At 43.3% G+C, this 20360-nt stretch overlaps 1 protein-coding gene across 1 annotated transcript in view; it reads left to right on the forward strand.

Moving 5' to 3' along the window:
* The first annotated feature begins 3767 nt into the window (after positions 1-3767).
* slco5a1 (solute carrier organic anion transporter family member 5A1) overlaps positions 3768-20360 on the forward strand; it is a 34081-nt gene continuing 17488 nt past the window's right edge. The window contains exon 1 of the mRNA XM_070853128.1: positions 3768-4728. Coding sequence (XP_070709229.1) covers positions 3768-4728 — 961 coding nt within the window. The remainder of the gene's footprint in view (positions 4729-20360) is intronic.

The raw sequence follows: 20360 nt of genomic DNA on the forward strand, positions 1-20360 counted from the left end.
TCTTCTCTAAATTGATGGTATTTGAATGGCAAAAAATCTACGGTGGAGAATGGATGTATAAAGTTAGTTGCACTTACATATTCGACTTAAAAGTCTCCAGCTCCTTTTACTTGGTTAGAAACAACTGAAGTTACAATATTGTGGCAGACAGATTTAAAGATGAGAATACAGAATTAAAGTTTCAACTTTCTATGTGAGTGTTTCACACAAAACCACCTGAAGACTGTAATAGTATACGTTTAACAAACAATAATAACAAACATAAACATAATAATGTGGCAGGGATCAGGAATCTCTGAATCTCCGTCAGCTCTTCGCTCTCAGTTTAGTGACCCTGCAGTCCGACATGATGCAAAACCAGCAGGCCTTTCCAAAATGTTCAAAGTGTAGTGAATCTGTCCTTCAACACAGCTTCACCAGCTTTTTTGCTTTTTTAGCTGAAGTATATTCCAATAAAGATTTTTTTTTGGATAGCTATTAATACACTTAAGAAATCAATTAGTAATTCAATCAAAATGTGTGAAAAATACATTGTATGTGTAATTTATTACTTCCTCTTGACACCTATTTGGAATAAAGTGAATTAAAAAAAAATATATATATATACACTTAAGTATATACTTCAGTGCATTTTAATGGTGTCTCAAATTAGTGTAGCAGAGTCCACTTAACTGTATTTCAGCCTGTCTTTTATAGCACTCATGAAATACCATTAGTATACTAAGTACCTTGTTAGTACATCATGAGAAGAGCACCTTTAGTTGCTTGCTAATAAGAACATTAAGTACACTTGCATCAGGTCTACTTGTTTGATATGTTTTTTTCTCTGGGGTTTTCAGACCTGCTTTATCAAAGAAATAAAAGAGAGAAAGGGGCTTCCTATATACTGTGAAATATGTGACAGAAGTAAATAAATACAGTATATTAACACTATATACAGCAAGTAAAGGCTACGTAATACCCAATAAAGCAATGAGTAAATCACAGAGTTTTGCCTCTGTAACAGATTTTCTACTGTATCTGTAATTTCAGAAGTGCTACGATAGCTCTACCATAATGACACAGTGCCACTATCTGTCTAATATTTCCTCTCATCCCTTTATGCTGTTATGTAGTCACGGTGGTTGGTGGTATTTATTCGCCTGCTGCGAGCTGATGACCACAGAGGGAGAAGAAAAACTCTTCAACAGCGGCAGAGACAGTCATTCTCTCTCACACACCAAGGAGATGGCGGACTGCATAAACACACTGTAGAGAAAAAAAATTAGGTTTGTGTGTCACTTCAGGTTCATTAAAATGTGTTTTAACGTTAGGAGACATCACAAAAACATCAGACATCCTCTTCCACACAAACCAGTTTTGGGCAGTGAAGCAGAGACTTGACATTCAAATGGTATTCCTCCGAGGAGGAACCAAAGAGCATCAGAATGAGGAGCGGAGGAGGAGGACTGGGATTGATCACCCAGCCCACCTTGTCCAGGAAATGAATTAATGACCTTGGGGAAAGTCATCCATCCCTTCGACAGGCACTGGGAGTCAACTCTCTCTTCTAAAAAAGGTACATCTTATTCTCTGCCATCAGACAATCTTAATCTCCATTGACTTAAAATTTGCCATCCAAAAATACAATATCATTTCAAAAGAAGAATCAGCCAATATTGTTCTTTTTACCTTATAAATGTACTGTCCTCCTCAAAAGACATGTCTTCATATAATTTACATCAGTGAGATTATTAATCGGTGTTGCTTTGTCATATGAATACTTTTCATAAAGATTAGTTTTATCTTTTAAAAAGGTGTGTAAACTATAATCCTGAAAGGTAGGGAGTGTAATCTTCATAGTAATGTGGTTATTGAAGTGCTTTTTTTAAATTTGAGTGGTGATTTTCTGCACAAATATGATGCCTTCACTGAACATTTTTGTTTACAATCTATTGCGTCAGAGAGACTGCCGGGCACAGAGCCCATTGTCCATATGAGCCTGCCTGTAACCAGTCAATCACTGCTGGGTCAGCAGGGGTCCCAGCTGTCCAGATGACGTGGTGTATTCAACAAGCCACTACACGAGCCGACAGGCATGCTGGTACATGAAGTCGTGGCGGTAGTGCAGTCGAAATGATATGAATGAAAATGTGAATGCGCGGGCGTCTCCGGGACTATTCTGCCTGGCTTGAGTCTTAGAGAGTCGCTGTTACTCATCTCAGCTGTGCATGTAGTCGGATAGTGAGCCGACTGCATGCCAGACTCACCAAAGAAACTACAAGTCCCAACGTGGCTGATGTGGAAAACAATTCACCCCCGCGATTTGCTGCGTTCAAGTTTCCTCATCCTCGTCGGATTTCACCCCTTAACACGAAAGTTGTAAGTTAGACTTGTGGTATATTTGTGTGTCTGGTAACAAATAAGCACATAAGACCAAGTAGTGTTTCTTGGGGGTTATTTTTACATTTTAGAGCTCAAATCGCTAAGACCTGTCTTGATTTATAGATTTAAAACAGTACAGGTAAGTCATATCAGTGATGAATAAATGAAAGTCGCTCGTCTAATCATCACTTATATTACTTATCAACATTTCTTTTTAATCTTATAAGCTGACGTGATCAAAATGAGACGCACTCCTTGTTTTGTTCCCATTTTACTGGCCCTCCTTACGCTAGCTTTTACTATTTCCGACAGTCAGTGGAGGCGGCATATGCCCACCAGCAGCAGCGTCCATCCGCATCAAACAGATTTCATTCAGTGAGTGGCCGCTCAGCAGAGAACAACAGGCTACCTCCCCTCGTCCTGTGTGAGTATTACAGCCCTCTGCTCCTCCAGCCTGCCCGAGAAGTTACGCCAAATAATATTTGTCGCCTCATTAGTCGAGGCCGAGACTTATTGTTGCTTATTTTCAGAAATGTCTCGTTGCTGAATCGGTTTTATTTCTTCTCAAAGTCAGTGACTGAGACGTTTGTGGACAGCGTGGTCTTTTGTTCTCTGGGTATATTTCTCGTTTTGACAAAGAGAGAGCTGTTATTTCGCCTTTACCCTCTGCGACAGTTTGACACCGATGCGGCTGTTTGTTCTTGGGGGTTGTTTTTGTTTTTGGTGGGATATTTTCACGTGTTTAGCAATTAAGCGATAACAAGTGAGCAGTTTAATCCAGGGTGGACGTGTTAACAAAATGTCACAAGTGAAAAGGGCAAAATTTTGTAAATATTGAATATATAAACCCCTTTGTGATATTTGCTAATGTTTCCATTTCCTGTTTTTGTGTGTTTTTAGGATGCTGCACAGCTGTGGGACAAAGGAAACAAAAACCTTATGATTAAAGGTTGCTATCTAACAAAGAGCCATAAAATCAACATCAACGCTTGGTCCTAACTTAGGGAAACCTGGTAGACCTTTTTTGTTACTGGTTACATGTTTTTTTTTTAAATCTTAAAAGCTATTTATTGTAGACAGTATTCTGAAATGTTAAATTAAGGAAGGTGATGTTCATCTGTATCCAGTCAAGAAACCGCTCTCCTAATTGGCTGGTAAGACTATTGTGGAGCTGATGCTGTGCTTTGAGAGAGGCTCCTTGTAACAGAGCAGAGCTGGTGTAAATGGCAATGTGGAATAAAACATGCTCATAACTAGAGGGGCTCAGTCTGCTCCAGTCCTACTGGCAGGGCACAGTCTTTGGTCCAGCACCCAGCCCTGCAGTAGCTCCACCGTGTCCTCATGTGGCACTAGTTACTGACTGACTGACAGGAGTCGACAGAAGCCGCATCTCCAGCTGCACCATGACTTCATCGGACAATGACGAGACGGGAAGTGACCTGTCTGAGTCCCTGGAGATCCGCGAGCTCCAGGACCAGTACATGGACCCAGAGACCTGCTTCAAATCCAAAAGCTTACCCATCCTGAATGGGCCCTGCCAGCCGGATCGGAAGGCTGCGGCGTCGCGGCTTGTCGACACCACCCACACCTGTGTGGCCGTGCAGGAGGACAGCGAGCTCCAGCTGAAAACCCCAGACTCCAGCCAGGCAGAGTCTCCCTCATCCAAGACAGACTTCTCCCCCTCTGTCTCCAGCATGGTGGGGCTCAGCAGCTCCTTACCAGTGGAGGGCCACAGGACTGCTGGCTCTGGGGGTAAAAAACTTGGTTTCTCTCTCACACGCCTTATCCGCATCCCAGCCAGGAAGTATGTGCGGGTCATCCTTAGGGACTCCCGCTGCTTCCTGTTCTGCATGTGCTACCTGACCTTCATTCAGTCCCTCATGGTTTCGGGCTACCTGAGCAGTGTCATCACCACCATTGAGAAGCGTTACAGTCTGCGCAGCTCTGAGTCCGGTCTGCTGGTCAGCTGCTTCGACATCGGCAGCCTGCTAGTGGTGGTCTTCATCTCCTACTTCGGCGGCAGAGGTCAGAGGCCACGCTGGTTGGCTGTGGGAGGTGTGATCATCGCTGTAGGGGCAGCGTTGTTTTCCCTGCCCCACTTCATCTCACCCCCCTACCAGATCCAGGAGATGAACTCATCAGCGGGCCATGAAGGCCTCTGTCAGAGCGGCAACAGCAGCGGGCGGGAGCTGCTCGATGTGGCGTCGTGCCCTCGTGACCAGGAGGGCAATGAGCACAACCTGTATGTGACTCTGTTCATCTGCGCCCAGATACTTGTGGGCATGGGGTCCACGCCAATCTACACCCTGGGGCCCACCTACCTGGACGACAATGTGAAGAAAGAAAATGCATCTCTCTACCTGGGTAAGGCTACCTGGATGTACTAGTGTAACACGTAACCACTGTACTCAGAGAGAGAATCAGCTCTATGCTGTAATCTATTTTATTCTCCCTGCTTATGACTGACATTTACATCACAAAAATAGTTGGGTGCTTTTACACAGACCAGACACAGAAGATGGGCTGCTTTGTAGGCTTGAGCAGTTTCTCTAGTCTTGTTCCGCAGTTTAATCTATGCAGCCCCGGTGTGTGACTACAAGTATACATACAGAGCTCCTGGGTTATACAGTCAGTGGTTTCTAACATAATAAGTGCCAAGTATCCCAGCTGGCTTCATTTCCATTATAATGGATTAGATGTTTGTGTTTGGTCGTGTCGATGTTCACCAAGAGAGTATGTGCATGTCCATACGTATCCGTTGAGTACAACAATGCACTCATCCTCCCAACCCTCTGTCCTTTTGATTTAATCTCCACGGCATGCAACCTCTGCACCACACTGAGGTAAATACAGAGACTGCAAAGTCAACCTTGGGCCAGAAGCACACGAGAAGAGTGTTAGACGAGAAGCAGAACTGGGTTGCTTATGATTAATGATCCTGTACTCTATGTGCTTGTGTGTGTATGTGTGCGTGCAAAACTGCTGCGTCCTCAGGCTTGTGTGTGTGTGTGTGTGTGTGTATACAGAAAGCTGGCAGCACTAAAGCAACATGCTCGTGTTTAGCCAGAAACTACGACTTTTTGTTGTGTTTGAGTGTTGGCAGATTGTCTTATTCCATTTCTGCACAGTCGGGTACCTTGTAATTTTTCTTCTACACTGGGGCTTGGGAGAATGATGGCCTGCACATACATACCACATACTCTGCATAGCTTCCTGATTGCAGAAGTAATCCTCCTGTCTGTCTGCACACTGTAGTGGGGTTATTGGGACATGGGGCACCTCTCAATCTGTCTTACACAGATGGTCACTGACCCAAGTGTAGGGCTACAAGTAATGATTATTTTCATCATCAGTTAGTATGATTATTATTTGTATGATTAATTGTAAAATTGTGTACCATATAAAATGCAAGAGTAGTTTCGTTGGTTCACAGAGCACAGGTGGTGTCTTCAGTTTGCTTATTTTCTCCAATTAAAGGTCTTAAACCCCAAATTGTTAACTTTACAACGATGTAGTCCTCTCATTTCAGTGGCTGAAACCAGTAAATGTTTTGTTTGATAAATAAATAATAATGATATAATTGATCAATTTCTAGTATTGCCAATGTAACTGAGCTTCTAATGCTGTCAGTCTTCTTTGTCTGTGTTTGTGCAATGCGTGCACTCTGTTTAACAAAAAACAACCCAGAGATGGTTGCACAGCATTAGCCACAGTGCTGACACCAGCCCTTGATCACAACATTACACAGCCTATGGAGCATATTCACTGTCGAGTCCTTTCGCTGCCTGCTCCGCTGCCCTCGAGACCCAGTATTGATCAGTTCCCTGCGTCACAAGGAGCCAATGCAGCATAGCTATTGAACCAGCCAGGAAAACAAGGAGAAAACAAACCCTCAAACACAGACCTGCTATGCCCTCACCTTGGCATGGTACTCCAGAGCAAATGCATCAGGGCTCGTCGGGCTCATTGAGCCATCACAGTCAAGACTCCCCCTTGTACAGATATCCATCAAAAGCGCCACTTGCTCCGGTGACCTTGATGGCTATTTTCGTAGGACTTGCAGAGGGATAATTTGTTTCATTCCAGCAAAGCATTGTTTGGGAAAATAAGAGGCATGTTCTGACATGTCAGAGGGAGCAGATAAGTGGTGGAAAATGTCCTTGATTTGAATTACAGCTACTCACAATAACCATGGTAACTGGGTTTTAGTTTATTAATAATTTAATAATCTAGGTGCTGGAGTACATTTTTATTTGTGACATTCTTTGACACATGTCGTAGTACTGAGTGCGTGAATGAGCCAAAGACGTCCAGCTTTTCATGTTAGTTTGAGTGAAATCCACCCTCAGACATCAGAATTCTTTATTTCACCATTTTAAAACAGAAAAAAACATATTCTTAAGAGTAAGAATTAACATTGATATGTAATTTTTTAACCTCTACCCATCCCCCATCTCTCCCTGCAAGTAGGAAAACAGCTCTACTAAACCTGTTCATCCAGAAATCCTCAAAGCCATCTCCATATTTCCCCAACTTAATTTTGTAGTTATATAGGCTACCCATATCTCAAGGAGGCTTCCCCCTACTCTTACCTTGAGGTGTTTTTTTTTTTTTTTTCTTCCCAAACCCATTAACGCAAACCCCATCTCAATTTCCAGTGGCTCAGAGGGGAGGAGCTGCTCGCCTTTGTAGGACAATGAGGTTTACACTGAGGGGTACTTCTGGTGCCCTTGGAGGGAGAGAAAGGGAGTGTGTGTCTTTTTGTCAGGATGTTATCTTTGTGTATGCATGCATACACAGTAGGGCATTCCCTATGACCCCTCGCCTCATTTCCCAGCTTCGGCCCCACGTCACTATGGTAATGTAACGGGCACGGCTTCGGAACTTTTACTCTACTTTGTGAGAAAATGGAGCAAATTGGGGTATAGCTAATTTGGCTTGGTAGACCTCTTTTCCCTTGGATAGTGTGCTTTTACAGCACTCTAGAGAGTATAAAGACAAAGATCTGGTGGCCTGAGTGTCCAAGTAGCTACCGTGTGCATATTTCTGCTTCTGTCCTCAGTCTTTTCCCTCTTTTCTGCTCTGACAGATTTACAACATACCATTCTTGGTGTTACTATGGTGAACATTTCTCTGTGTCCTACTCTGAGAAGCCTGTCCATCTTGTGTGAAGGTGGCTCATTGAATTAGATGAGGTTTCTGTTCCTCAGCTATGCAACAATTCATAGTAAAGGTTCTGCTGGAACCCCATCTGAAACACTGTCCAGCTTTTGTTCTTGTTTCCTTGTTTTTCCTGTTTATGGATGCCTCCAGTCTCTTAATAATCTGTCACCATCTCCAACTGATTTGGCAACACAATGACCCATAGATCTGAATGATCAATAAGTTAGATTCTCCTCATTTTTTTCCATTGGCGGCCTCTGTGATTTACAAGCCAATGATGCTGAGAAGCTGTTATTGATGTGGGACAAATGGAGAGGTCAGCGCTGATTAGAATGCAGTCTGCATGTCCACATTACTTTCCAGAGGAGGTGTATGAACTCGGCTGGCAGACGTGTCTATGGAGGGAATGTACTTAAACACAATTTTATTAAAACTAAAACTGAGTGAGCATATGGGGCAGTTTTTACAGTCTGGAAGCTGCTGAGATCAGCCAGGATAGCCTCCAAGGCAATGGGAGGGGTGTCGATATTGTTCTAATATTTTTTTAGAACCTTTCTTTATTGTCTAGACTTTTCAGCCTCTTTGCATACAAATATACATATAACCACCTCACCCACATGCAGAATAAGGTTAATTGATTCCTCCTGGACGTCAGAGTCTATTTGCCCCTGCATTGACCACTTTGCAGTGCAGATGAGTTTGAAACTAACCAACACAGTGAGTGCTATTGGTGCTTTATTATTGTTTTGTTAAATATTCATAAAAAAAACACTGGCGTCTGACGTAGCCCCAGCAAGACACAGTGGGACTGTAGAAGACTGTTTATTTACTAGGAGGGAAAGAGGTGGTGCCAGTTTAGGAAGAGAGGAGCCTTAACACCCGCAGGGACAGCTTGAACACCGGCCTTGTCTGGACTCTGATACACACAGACACACACTCGCATAAGCACAAGGGGTGTGTTCACTGCCCCCTCCCCCTTGACAAATTTAGAAAGAACAGTTGCCCTCAGTCTCTCTCCTGAGGTGTGTTTTGTGTGTGTGTAATGCGTGTCCCAGCCAGATTAGAGAGGGGAAAACGGGAATGAACCGTTGGTTTACAGTCACACTGCTTTTTTTTTTTCTTTTTCTTTTTCTTTTCTATTTTTTGTGACTCAGGATTATCAGCCATGGCCCCGAATGTCCCTTTCTGTGCTCACTCAGTCAATTTCATTAAATTGTGTGTCCTGTTCTGCTTAGTAGCCAAAGCAAATGCAGATTGTGTGCACACAGAAGCCAGCACACAAGTCCCTAGAGAACCTGCCTTCTCCCTGCTGCTCTCTGCCCCTCCAGGCTGACAGATCACATTTCAGGATTGGTTAGGGTGCACATTTGGCCCCATCAAAAGCTGGCACACATATAGAAAGAAGCCTGGTCCTGTTTCATCACTGTCCCCTTGGCTTGTTCTCAAGGAGGTTTTAAATATCGCTGCCCCCCCTCCCCCCTCTCCACTCCGTCCTGTTGGCCACACAGGCCCTCAGGGTTACTCAGCAGCGGGCGACCTTTTCAGCTGCAGACTGACTACTACTACTACTACAACTCCCCAGTGAACCGCTGACCCCTCTGAGGCTGATCCTGCACCACTGATGACTCTGTCTGTGCTTCAAAATCTTTTGCTGTTGTTTTTTGCTCTATCAACCTGCACTCCTTACAGACAAATTACCCTCTTAATCAGTCCACAGGAAGTAGGAGTGATGGAATAAAGCAAAGAAAGTTCAGGCCAAGTGTGGGAGTCGGCTTGTTTTCCCCAGGCCACCCCGGGGTCTCACCCGCAACAACTGTAGTACAATTGTTGCTCAGCATCATTGGCCGATGACTTCTAGCCATTTTTCAGTGTTGTGTCCGGGTTGTTTTGACAGAGTGGGAAGGTTCCTGGGGAAATGCCACAAGAGGTTTTTGTGATCGCAGGAACGCTGAGAAACCTTTTGTTTTCAGCTATGCGGGAAAGAAATGGACATTTTTTTCTTTGTTCTTGCTGGCTCTTTGCTCCATGTTTTTCCACCAAATCCTTCTTGATCCCTGGCTCTTGTTTGCTCGGGTTAGAATTGAATAATGCCCTAAAATAGCTTTTGAAGTGGTTTAATTGTCACTGAATAAAAAGACTGTAGGGAATTGTTACTTCTCGTATGTTTTAGGACATTTTAGACTTTAGAAATCATCTTGGAAAATGTGGTTCAGATTTTCAGACTAATGGCTAAGTGGTTCAAGTGTTTAGCCAAATGTAACTGCAAAAAAACTCAGGACTGCGGGCACTTTTACCCCCACTCACAAAACCACGAATCCTAATTATTGAATGTCCTGGGAGATTACATGATTACCTGAACAGCATCTGTCAATTTGAACAAATTACAGTGCCTCATTCACAAATGAATCCTATTCATGTCTCACTGACAACACATCATAATGTGTGTTCTTACAAATAGCTTTATATTTTCTGCCTACATGGATAGCTGCTCATATCTCCGATGAACTGTCATACAATTGTTCCATGAAAGTGTTTTATGATCGTAACAAAAAACAAGAGGCCACTTCACTTCATCTATGCTGGCTGAAAGCACTGAAAAACCTGCCTTTCAGTGTATTTTCTCTGATTAAGCTAATCAACATTGTGAAGAAAAACATGCCCTTCCTTTGCCTGTTGTGTCCAGTCAGGAAATGAGTTGTTGTCAATGATTAGCAGATGTTTATCTGTTGCCTGGAGTACAGTTTGTCCTGCAATGGTTATCAGCACAGGGGGTACTCTTTCCATCAAGCACTCAAAGTCCCAAAAAAAGTCTGACCAAGCTGCTTTGGGATTTGACATAGTTGACCTGCATCAACTCTCTGTGGCTAAAATAGTTTCATATACTGAACAAATACAGCCTGTACATCTGTATCAAGCTGCATTATATTCCCACCTCTCCCTCTTGTGCATCTTATTTGCTCACCTTAGCCCGCCCGCCAAGTTGACTCAGCCTTTAGGGCGTTGTTAGGAGTGTTGTTTTGCTAGATATGGAAAAAAAATAAATAAATCTTCCTCCATTCTAGTGTTATGCCCTCAAAGCGGTGGACTGGCTATTGTTCTCCTTGACCCCTGTGCTGCAAAGATGGAGGATGAGGGAAGCAGGGCTACTGAGGGAGAAGTGTTAATAGAATTTACATAAGTGTCAGAACAAGTGGAGCATGGGAAAAAAAGCATTGTATTTGGGGAAATAATATGCTATTGTTCAAAAATATGAAGATGATGTCAACAAATGCTGTTCTCCATATCAACATACAAACAGATTTGTTTACTGGAGCAACACTGGTGAGAAATTTTGTAAGTCTTTTTATAATGCGTTTTATTTAGTAACATTAGATATTACATTTAGATACTGGGTGTCTTATTGTCTTCTTAAACTGGTGTCCCCTTCTGACTTTCAGCTGTTGAATATTTACTGTGCTGGCTGCACATAGCAGACCCATCTGTGTTGAGCCTCCTGGAGGGACAGGAGCCCACTCTGCGGGAGATGGATGGCACTAAATGTTTTCTGACCTCACCCTGTGGGATCGCTGCTGCACACATACACATGCAAACACATACAGATGTGCTGAAAAATAACGCTCTAAGACCAAAAATGTAGCCTGACAGATGAATGTGCACAGATAAATTTGCGCGCCTGTTTGGCAGAGCTGCTGAGACAGACTCTCTTATGCCACTAAATGCAGCGTTAAGCTGGTTGTCCATTATATAACGCAGGCTAATAGGCTAACATGTTACCGTGATACAGCTCATTGGAGAGACAGTGTTTTGACAAGTCATCCACTGATGTTAGCCGAGCTTGCACATTGTTGTGGGATGTATGGGAGAAAAATGTCATCTAACAGTTTATTAAAAGTAGTCACAGGTGGTAGTATAATAATTTCCCTAAGCTAGCTGCTCTAATGCAAATTTTTTCAGGCTTTTGTTCCTGTAGCTGTGTGTTTTTACATTTTTGGGGGCCTCGTTGTTGTTGGACCATTTAGGGGTGTGAATGGTGAGAGAGCAGCTGTTGAGAGCTGGCAGGGTGCTTGCAGAGGGGGTGCCTGTGCTTATATATGTGAGCACGTGCACCTGCAGTTGGGGGTGGGTGAGGTTTGTGGCTTTGGGGGTTGCCGGGAGCGAGTGCAAGTGCTTGCAGGAGGTGGGGTTTTGTGCTGCTAATCGCACTCTTGTTTTTCCTGGGAGCATGCAGTGGCATTTGAACATATGTGCCTGTGTGGAGAGACTGCAGAGAAGTCTGACCTATCAGCTTTAACACTGGCTTCATACACTCCTGCCACGGTGTGTAGGAGGCACCTCCACTGCAGAACAGTGCACGGAGATATTTTCTTACCTGCATTAACACCAAACAGCTTGAATGAAAGCAGGGCTGTGCTACGTAGTCACTCCGTCTGCTGCGTGTTCCTCCACTGTAATTATATTCACATGAGCAGTAATCAATGTGTCACTGATTCATGGTCAAGACCATGTAAGATCAGCTATTTGTATTTTAATTTGGCCTTTTATTCTTGCATCCAATGTTCTCACTGTTGCCAAGGAAATGGAGTTCAAACAGGACACAAATGTAAATGTGGCAATCATAAAGATCATAAAATATGCTTTGATATCCTGGCTGGTGCATGAATTGGACAGAGGAGGATGTGCTGATGAAGCAGCCAAATTCTTGGCGCTGGCCGACCATGGACCAGATTGCTGTGCCATGTCTGTCAATGAGAGAGAGGCTGAAAAGCTGCAGGTGCAAGCTTGTGGCGAACTAACCCCCAAGCACCATACTCACTGCTATAATGTAGTTATACCCCCAGCCCAGATGCCCCATTCATGGCATCAGCTAAAAGGTTATCTGCCACCCTCTCAAATGCTGGGACATTATCTAGGCATAGACAAACTGACGAAGTGGTAACAGACTTGGGAGCACTCCACTAGAGTGTGGGTGTTTTGGCAAGAGTGAATGAAAGATGGTAATGTAAGAATCTCCTCAGAGTAGCTTGATGACGTTCGGTCAGATCAGAAGTTTATAATGAAGCCAAGTATAGCCATAATAACGGCATATGTTTGTTAATTGATTGAACTAAATGGCCAGTCCACCTCCCCATAGTGACTCATACTGTTTGACGAAGCCGCAACACCACAGCATGGTAAAGTTTCACCTAGAAAAGCTTTTAGTAAACCATGCCTACCTACCCTTAATCTCACAAATCTGATGACTAATCCTAACCTAGAATAGCAATTAACAGAGCGGCCAGAAAATGGGGGGGGGGGAATAACAAGCTTAATAGCGGACTGGCCGTCTGTGCCTGCTGCCCTGCCTGTGTCATGTTCTGTACACTTGCAAGGTACATTCACCTGAACATTTTCTTCTCGATGTGTAGAGAGGAGCTTTCATTGCTAAGCAATGCTTGAAACTGCCCTTTTCAATCACTAATTACAAGCAGTTAGTCTAGGATGAGCTAACTAAATTGTGAAGTTGCTCACATTATGTAAAAGGGATGGGAGTAATAGTTACAAAGAAAGATGGATTAAAAGAAAAATTCAAAAAAGATGATGGATTAGACAATTAAGTAGAGAGCAAAAAGATTTACCAAAGGTGACAGTGTGTGAAAGACTTCTGAGAAATATTTGAAAGTAAAGTAATATGGAAGGGAGGAAGCACAAAGGAATTAGCACATCTCTCTTGGGCTGTGCCTTTTGAATGACATTCCATCACAAAGCCAGTAAAAGAGACCGGTGTTGGTTTGATTGGCTTGTCACAAGGGGAGATTGTGAGGAAGAGAGAGAGAAATGGATTTCCAGCTGTCTAATAAATAACGGTTTATAACGCTGGCACAGATGACGAGAACGTTTCTCCTCCTCTCCAACAAAGTCTTGACTGGCAACAAAGTAGGACTGCTTTGTGCACCTTGTTCACAAAAGTACCTTTCTGGGTGCAGGTGAAAACAGAATTTAATGACTGTAAAATCGAATGTGACTTGATCAAATTTGACTTGATCAAAGTGTTTTCAAAAGTCAGACTTTAAATCTTTTGTCCCAAATAGAGTGTTCGTCCAACTGACAGTGATGGATTTAGAGGCCCAGTCACGTGTTTTAATGCAACACAGAAGCGTGATATGCATCGCTGGCTGGGTCCTCCCTTCCATCACCATGTTCCCAGTTGATTTTGCGACTTTGCCATTTAGATGTCTTTGCATTCAGTAGTGTACCTTTCCCCCCAGCCTTTGGCCCCTTAGGTGGATTCTGGTAGACAACATCAGCAGCAGCAGATTTGTGGTCTTTTGCTGTCAGTGCAGGTCCAGAAGCCTTAGGCCAGCATGAGAATCAGCAGAAAAATGGTGGCTGGAGTTAGGATCCATGACCCCTGTGACGCACACAGGTTTCGTGCTGAAAAAGACAAAAGAAAAGGGATAGGGTCCCTCAGGGAAGCCTTGCATCCAAGAAAGTAAAGCGGTAACTTATAAAGGTCACTGCTACAGCAATTTTTTCTTTGTGGACTGGACTGAATTGTGTCTGGGTAAAACGGATAATAATAACCACCATGCACAACTTTATGCTGTGCTGTTTTCTTTTGCCTCATCAGTGGATGAGGAAGCTCCTGTTCTTTGCTGATGGAAGCGCTGCCTCACTGGCTGGCTGACTACTGTACCGTAGCCTCTCTCCTGCAGATGGGGAGCAGCTAGAAATGGAGAAAACCCCTCCATTCTCTTTTCTTGTTTTCTAAATATTTGATTTAGCCAAGTGAGCTTGGGGAACCCCTGCATGGAAAATATAGCAGCTTGCATGAATAATGTATTATAGTGTACTGTTTGGGCTTTTCCTGAGCTGTAACAAAGATTTGGGCATTATTATCCTGCAGTGAGAAGCTTTGCTATAAACCATTTCAATCCAGGATAATTTCTGATACTTTTCTTTCAAAAGGCTTGACAGAGTACCTCCCAGTCTAGTGGATTTATGAGTTGGATCTTCACCTGCCCTTATTATGTGTCTCACCTCTGCACCATCAGTCATGCACCACATCACCACATGACCTGCATCTGGCTGACAGACAAGGTCACTGGGTCACAGTTTGCTGTATAGAAGAATACCACAGGAGGTGAGATGGGAAAAGCAGACCTAAGATGCAGATCAGGTCTTTCGTATCCCTTGTGACCAGTCATGCTAAAGGGGCTTATAACAGCAACTCCTGGAGGTAAAGTGGTACAAAAGCCTGATGGGTGGCCTCAACGTTGATTTCCAAGCCAGAGAGGCTTTGATGCTGCTGTTCATGTGGTTCTTAGAAGTCATGTCTAGCTGATAAAGTCTTTGCTCTAGATTTGTACCAGCCTGTACTGACTGCACACCAAGATCAAAGTTCTTTACTGTACGTTCTCTGACTATTCCTCACATTCTGCATCTTACTGTGCTTTGTACTACAAGGCATGATGTCTCCTTTATACTTATCTCAGCTTTTTCCCCATCTGTGCTCTGCCCGTTGTATTAAATGCTGCATGAATATGAATGTGTCATATATGCGTGGATAGTAAATTCTCCTCTTTGCAGCCACTGTGGTAGTTTTAATAGAGAATGACCCTTCGTTAAAATTATCTATATACAAAGCACAATATAGTATAAAATGTGTCTCTCTACTTTCCAGCAGTGAAATAAATGCTTAAAAAGTTATGTTTAAGTCATCATAGGTGACTTGTTTTTTATTTAGCAGTGTTGACCAGTGTTAAACACCAAAAATATATTTCAGACCATTTAAAAAAAAAAACAGTTCAAGAAAACCAGCGTTTTCCAGAGTAGAAATTGTATGGACACACTGGCAGTGGCACACTGATAGGCCATACTGTTTGCCTAAACAGACTGGCAGTACTAAAACAACTGCAAAGCTAAATCTGCATGTTATTAGCAAACAGAGACGCTATCTGCTGGTGTAACACATGGCAGAAAATTGCTTCTTGGTTGTACTGTATTGAAGCTATGTAGCTGTACAGTTTTTGCCTTCATCAGTCTGTATGTTTGCTCAATGTGTACTGGCGTGGTTGCTTGACAGTGAAAAGATCTGGATTATCAATCCCACCCATTTAATCTCTCATCTCATTCCAACAGGCTTCTATAATGTGCATGCTTGTGTTTCCCTGTTTACTCAGTGAGAATTAGCGAATGTAGTTGGGTTCATGTCAATTTAGTCTCCGTCTTGATGGAAACTGACACTTTCACACTTCATTCTCACTTACCTCTACTCAGTACCTTTACTTAAACTGTCCCCAGCCTTTTTTCTATCAGTGTCCTTTCTCTTTCTCCCTCTTCAATTCCATCTCATTCCCACCCTGAATCTTCTTATTATATAGGACACACTTGTCTTCTACAAGTACCCCTATAGGTTTTTTTCCATTAACTTGATGCTTAATGCAAGAACATGCACAACTATGCAGAGTCACAAAAAGGTGCATTCAAATGAGACGGCACAGACTTGTCAGTATCTTGATGGAAAATGGGCTTTAGACTTTGTGCTGAGAATAGACGTCTCAGAACCAAGTCTGTTTCTCATGGCAATATTGGGCCAATCTGGTGATTTTGACAAGCATAAACCAAAGATTTGCAGCAAAGTCGCAGTAATAATCCAATAATGCTTAAAACGAAAATAAAGTAATTGGATATATTAAAATTGGCTTAAAAAACATTTAATATGGTGAAGGCTGGTAAGTCATACTGCATTTATCTGTGAAATAATATGCAGTGATTCATACAATATCTTTCATCTATAGCTGCTTTATACTGTGAAAATCTCCCTCCGTTCATTAAATCTCTGCAGCCATTTGAAAGCAAGCAGAACAGATATGTTGACTTAATCTGCAGCCTCCGATTTGAAATGTACAGTGCCAGAGTGCCGTGCCATTATGCACGGCCATCCACTGTGTTTACCTTCATTAAATCACATGCAAATGACACCAGGATGCAAAGGAATAACCACACACACCTCTACACAAACCTGGGTGTTTAAAAACCCCACACCATCTCCTTCTGGCTGCAGATTTATGGTGCTGTGTTTAAGTTTAAGCCGCTCTGCACCATCCAGACAGCAAAATGATTTCCTGAAGAGGCATCTCTTAATTTGTTGGGCTGTTTCCACAGCAAATGGATTTAAAGAAAAGATGCCTTTTGATTTGCAGTGTCGCATTCTGGCTGTGTATGGGGTTTGTCTAGATAATTCATGCACGTAGTTGGTCCCACTGTCCTTACTTTGTGTGTGTGTGAGAGACAGAGGTCACAGTCCCCATCCATGCCCTCTGGGTAAAACTGTAAGGTTAGGACTTGTAAGAAGACACTGCTATGTCAGCAAGTCGCCATGACAATGCCGTTGTTCCCCTATTTCATTGTATTTTTCCTTCTCTTGTCTCTTGGGGGGGGGGGGGGGGGGGGGGGGTCACATGACTGACTTGATCCCAATAACACAGTGATCCATAGATTGGTGTCCCTCTCTTTTCGTACAGCAGCAACCGCATAGATCCTCTATCATACAGCTGTCACCTCCAGCTACGCTTTCCAAAGAGCTTTAGGCATTGAGCTGGACTGTACAGTGCAGCATATCAGGATTTTGAAGTGTGTGCTGACACATCACATAAAGTAGGTGCCATTAAATAAAACAGACTGGCTAATTTAGATTTTCTTCTCTGTCACACAGCAGGTGTGGAAATCAATTATTATCCCTGGTCCTAGTGAATGGGTGATGCATAATGCTACATAAATCCGCATGACACGGCTCATGAGTAATGCTGTGGAGACAACGTGATCGCATCTTTTAAAGACTGCTCCCACATAACGCATAGAGTACAAATCCAAGGTCGCTGTGTTGCTGCCTGCCATCCATTCCCAGGCTTGTTTGGAGGCTGACTGAGCTTTGTAGGCTAATAGCCAGGTGGAGCGCTACATAATTCATTGAAACCAACTTTCCAGCCAGAGAGCAGTGAGGGATTACAGAGCCAGACTCATACCTCATCAGCCTTTATTGCAGGACAGTGACAAGAGAGAAAGAAATCCCAGAACAAATGAGACTCACTGCCCATGGACTGTGCGTAAACATAAACACGTACCCTCTCATTTCAGCTTGTGTGGCGTTGATGTTTCTACTGTTGTGTGAACTGTAGCCTCAACCTTTTAACCCCGCTGTGTTGTGACAAGGCAGTGAAAGTCTTGTCCTTTATTTTGTCCACGTGATTAAATCAAATCATTAATCTGTGGTAATGAGTTTGGCCACCGGGGAGCTGCTTCATTAGGCATAATGTGCCTTCTCATCAGGTCTGGTTGCTCCGTGTTCACTTCCTTCCTTCTCTGCTGCTCTGGTTGTGTCTCAAAGGGTGAGGGGGTGAGGAGAACACAAGGTCAGCAGAGGTCAGGGGGGGATGGAGGTACGCCATTTTGTTGTTATACCTTCTTTTCACAGCCAAGGCGACTATGGAAGCAGCTGGGTATCATACAGCCCAGAGTTCCTTGCATTTCTTAGTTTTAAGCTGAGGTCGAGGTGTAAAACCTAATTATTTCATCAAATATCTGTTAACTATGAAGCTGAAATGAATAGTCAGTTAAACAGTAAGTCGATCAAACATTTAAGTTATTTGTTGAACAAAACTGCGTTTTTAATACTGCTTGCTCTATTTTATATACATGTAAATTTGAATATATTTAAATTTTGGACTCGTGGTTGGACAAACAGCCTGAAACCATCACCTTGATGCACCTTGAGCAATTCACTATACTGAAATTTTAAAGAAAAAAGTGATCAGATGACGAAATAACACCTCAAGGTACAATACAGTAGATCTGGAATGGACCTGATTTGACCATTTTAAAAACCTTGGAGCCTAATGGGCTTTTACCTTCCTAAAAGGCCAGATCGTACTTCTAAATCACGCCTCTTCCGCTCTTTGCTGCCATTCTTTGTTTTGATTCTCATTCATTCAGTCCTACAAGATCTGAATGAGTCAGTGCTGCTCATGAATACAGAGAGTCTAGAGGAGCAGAGCTCTTACAGAGTGTGGAGGAGGCTGAGTGGAGACAACAGAGCAGTCCTGGTCCCTGAAGGTTAGATGTGAGAGGGATGTTGCTGAGCAAGCTTTATCGCTCTGTTACGCAGCAGGATCAGTCACCACAGGCTGCAGCCCAGCCCAGCTCCTCTCCCCTCTGTTTCTTTATGTTCCATCACTCCCCACTCTCGCTCCCCCTCTCAGATGTTATTCTGTTTCTTCTTACCTCATCTGTTTTTCTTCGTCTCCGCTTTCTCTCCCTGTCACTTTACTCTAAATTTATCGGTTTTTATTTCTCCTATACCCCGCTATATTGCCTTTCTCTTTCCAGATTATTGTGGAGTAAATCTCTTCCTCTGCTGCCTGACACCGTTCTGCCCATTTATCACAAACACTGGAGCTGAAATACTTAATTGGGGTCAATGATGCACTATAAAACTCTCTAACCTAATCCCTCCTTCACTGTTACCCTTGATGCCTTTGCACCTCCCTGTCACGTGTTGATGTACATGCGCTCATGTGTGTGTTTAAGATGTAGGGAGTGACTGACTTTGGTTTACACTAAAGTCACTGAGTTGTAATCGATGCTTTGATGCTTCTTGATGAGTTCTTTTCAATGCTCATGTGTGTATTCGGCCTGTGCGATAAATACTTTGTCATACATCATCAATATCTTGTTGCTGATATTGGATTCTGCTCGTAAAATGTTGACTTGCATGGTCTTTGACTTCGTCCTCAATTTGTATCTCTTCATGCGTGTCTAATGCACACAACAAAGTCAGCGCAAAATTACCACAGCATATTGAAAGTCAGACTGGGTGGTCACGTAGGTGGGTTAGATGCTGACTTTGTATAACATAAGAGTGAAAAGCCAATAACTGCAATGGAGAGCTCCTAATCCATTACCTCCACACGTGTAGAAAGCAATATGAAGCCTATAATGCATTGTCCTTCACGTGCTGCTGGTAAAGGTCTATTGCGTAATTGAATAAAGTGAGCCTATGGTGTGCCATGCGTTTTGCATTGGCATTCAGCCCCTGTGCTCTACTGTCGCATGTCACCGCAGCATGTGTGTTTGTGTGTGATGGACTACTGCTGCTTTGCCAGCAGATTCCTCAATCTGATGGCTCTGCCCTGGCCGCCCTTCAGCCCTCCAGTCCCTTCTTACCTACATATCCCGGCTCAGTGCCAAGCAGGCAGGGTAGGGCAACGAGTCAGGCACGGTTTATGACCCACTGCGTCCTCCAATCGGGCAGAACACTGTTAACGTGATGGATGGAGCGGCAAGACGGGCTTTCGCACAATCACCCAATGGGGATAAAATATGGCCATCCCTGCCTGGGTGCCCGAGAAAGGGTAGAGTAGAGATTGGAGGGCAACCAAAAGACCGTGCTTGGTGTTCAACCTTTGCCTAACAAATGAATGGCTGGATGCACCAAGTGAATCTGGCTCAAGCCACAGTGTGTTTAAATGGCGGTGTGTTATATTCAGGGCAAAGGAGGGGTCAGCAGTTTGCAAGGCACTTCAGGAGTTCACTCACACAACTGAGTCACATACTATGGTGGTGTCCATTCATATTTCCATTATTAACCAGCTCAAAACCATAGCACCATCGTTAAATCTTGAGGGTCATATTTGTCTGAAGTTTAATTAAGAGTCAGGTGATTTGAATCTGAAACCCCTGCAGTCAGTCTTGATACAATTGTGTGTATCAACCAACTTACCCTCATCTGTGAACTCAGTTGTCAAGGTCCAGTTGGCAATACAAGGAGCCTTTATATCCCAGCCTATGCTCTGTGC

Source organism: Pempheris klunzingeri, chromosome 21, assembly GCF_042242105.1.
Source record: "Pempheris klunzingeri isolate RE-2024b chromosome 21, fPemKlu1.hap1, whole genome shotgun sequence".
Taxonomy (NCBI): domain Eukaryota; kingdom Metazoa; phylum Chordata; class Actinopteri; order Acropomatiformes; family Pempheridae; genus Pempheris; species Pempheris klunzingeri.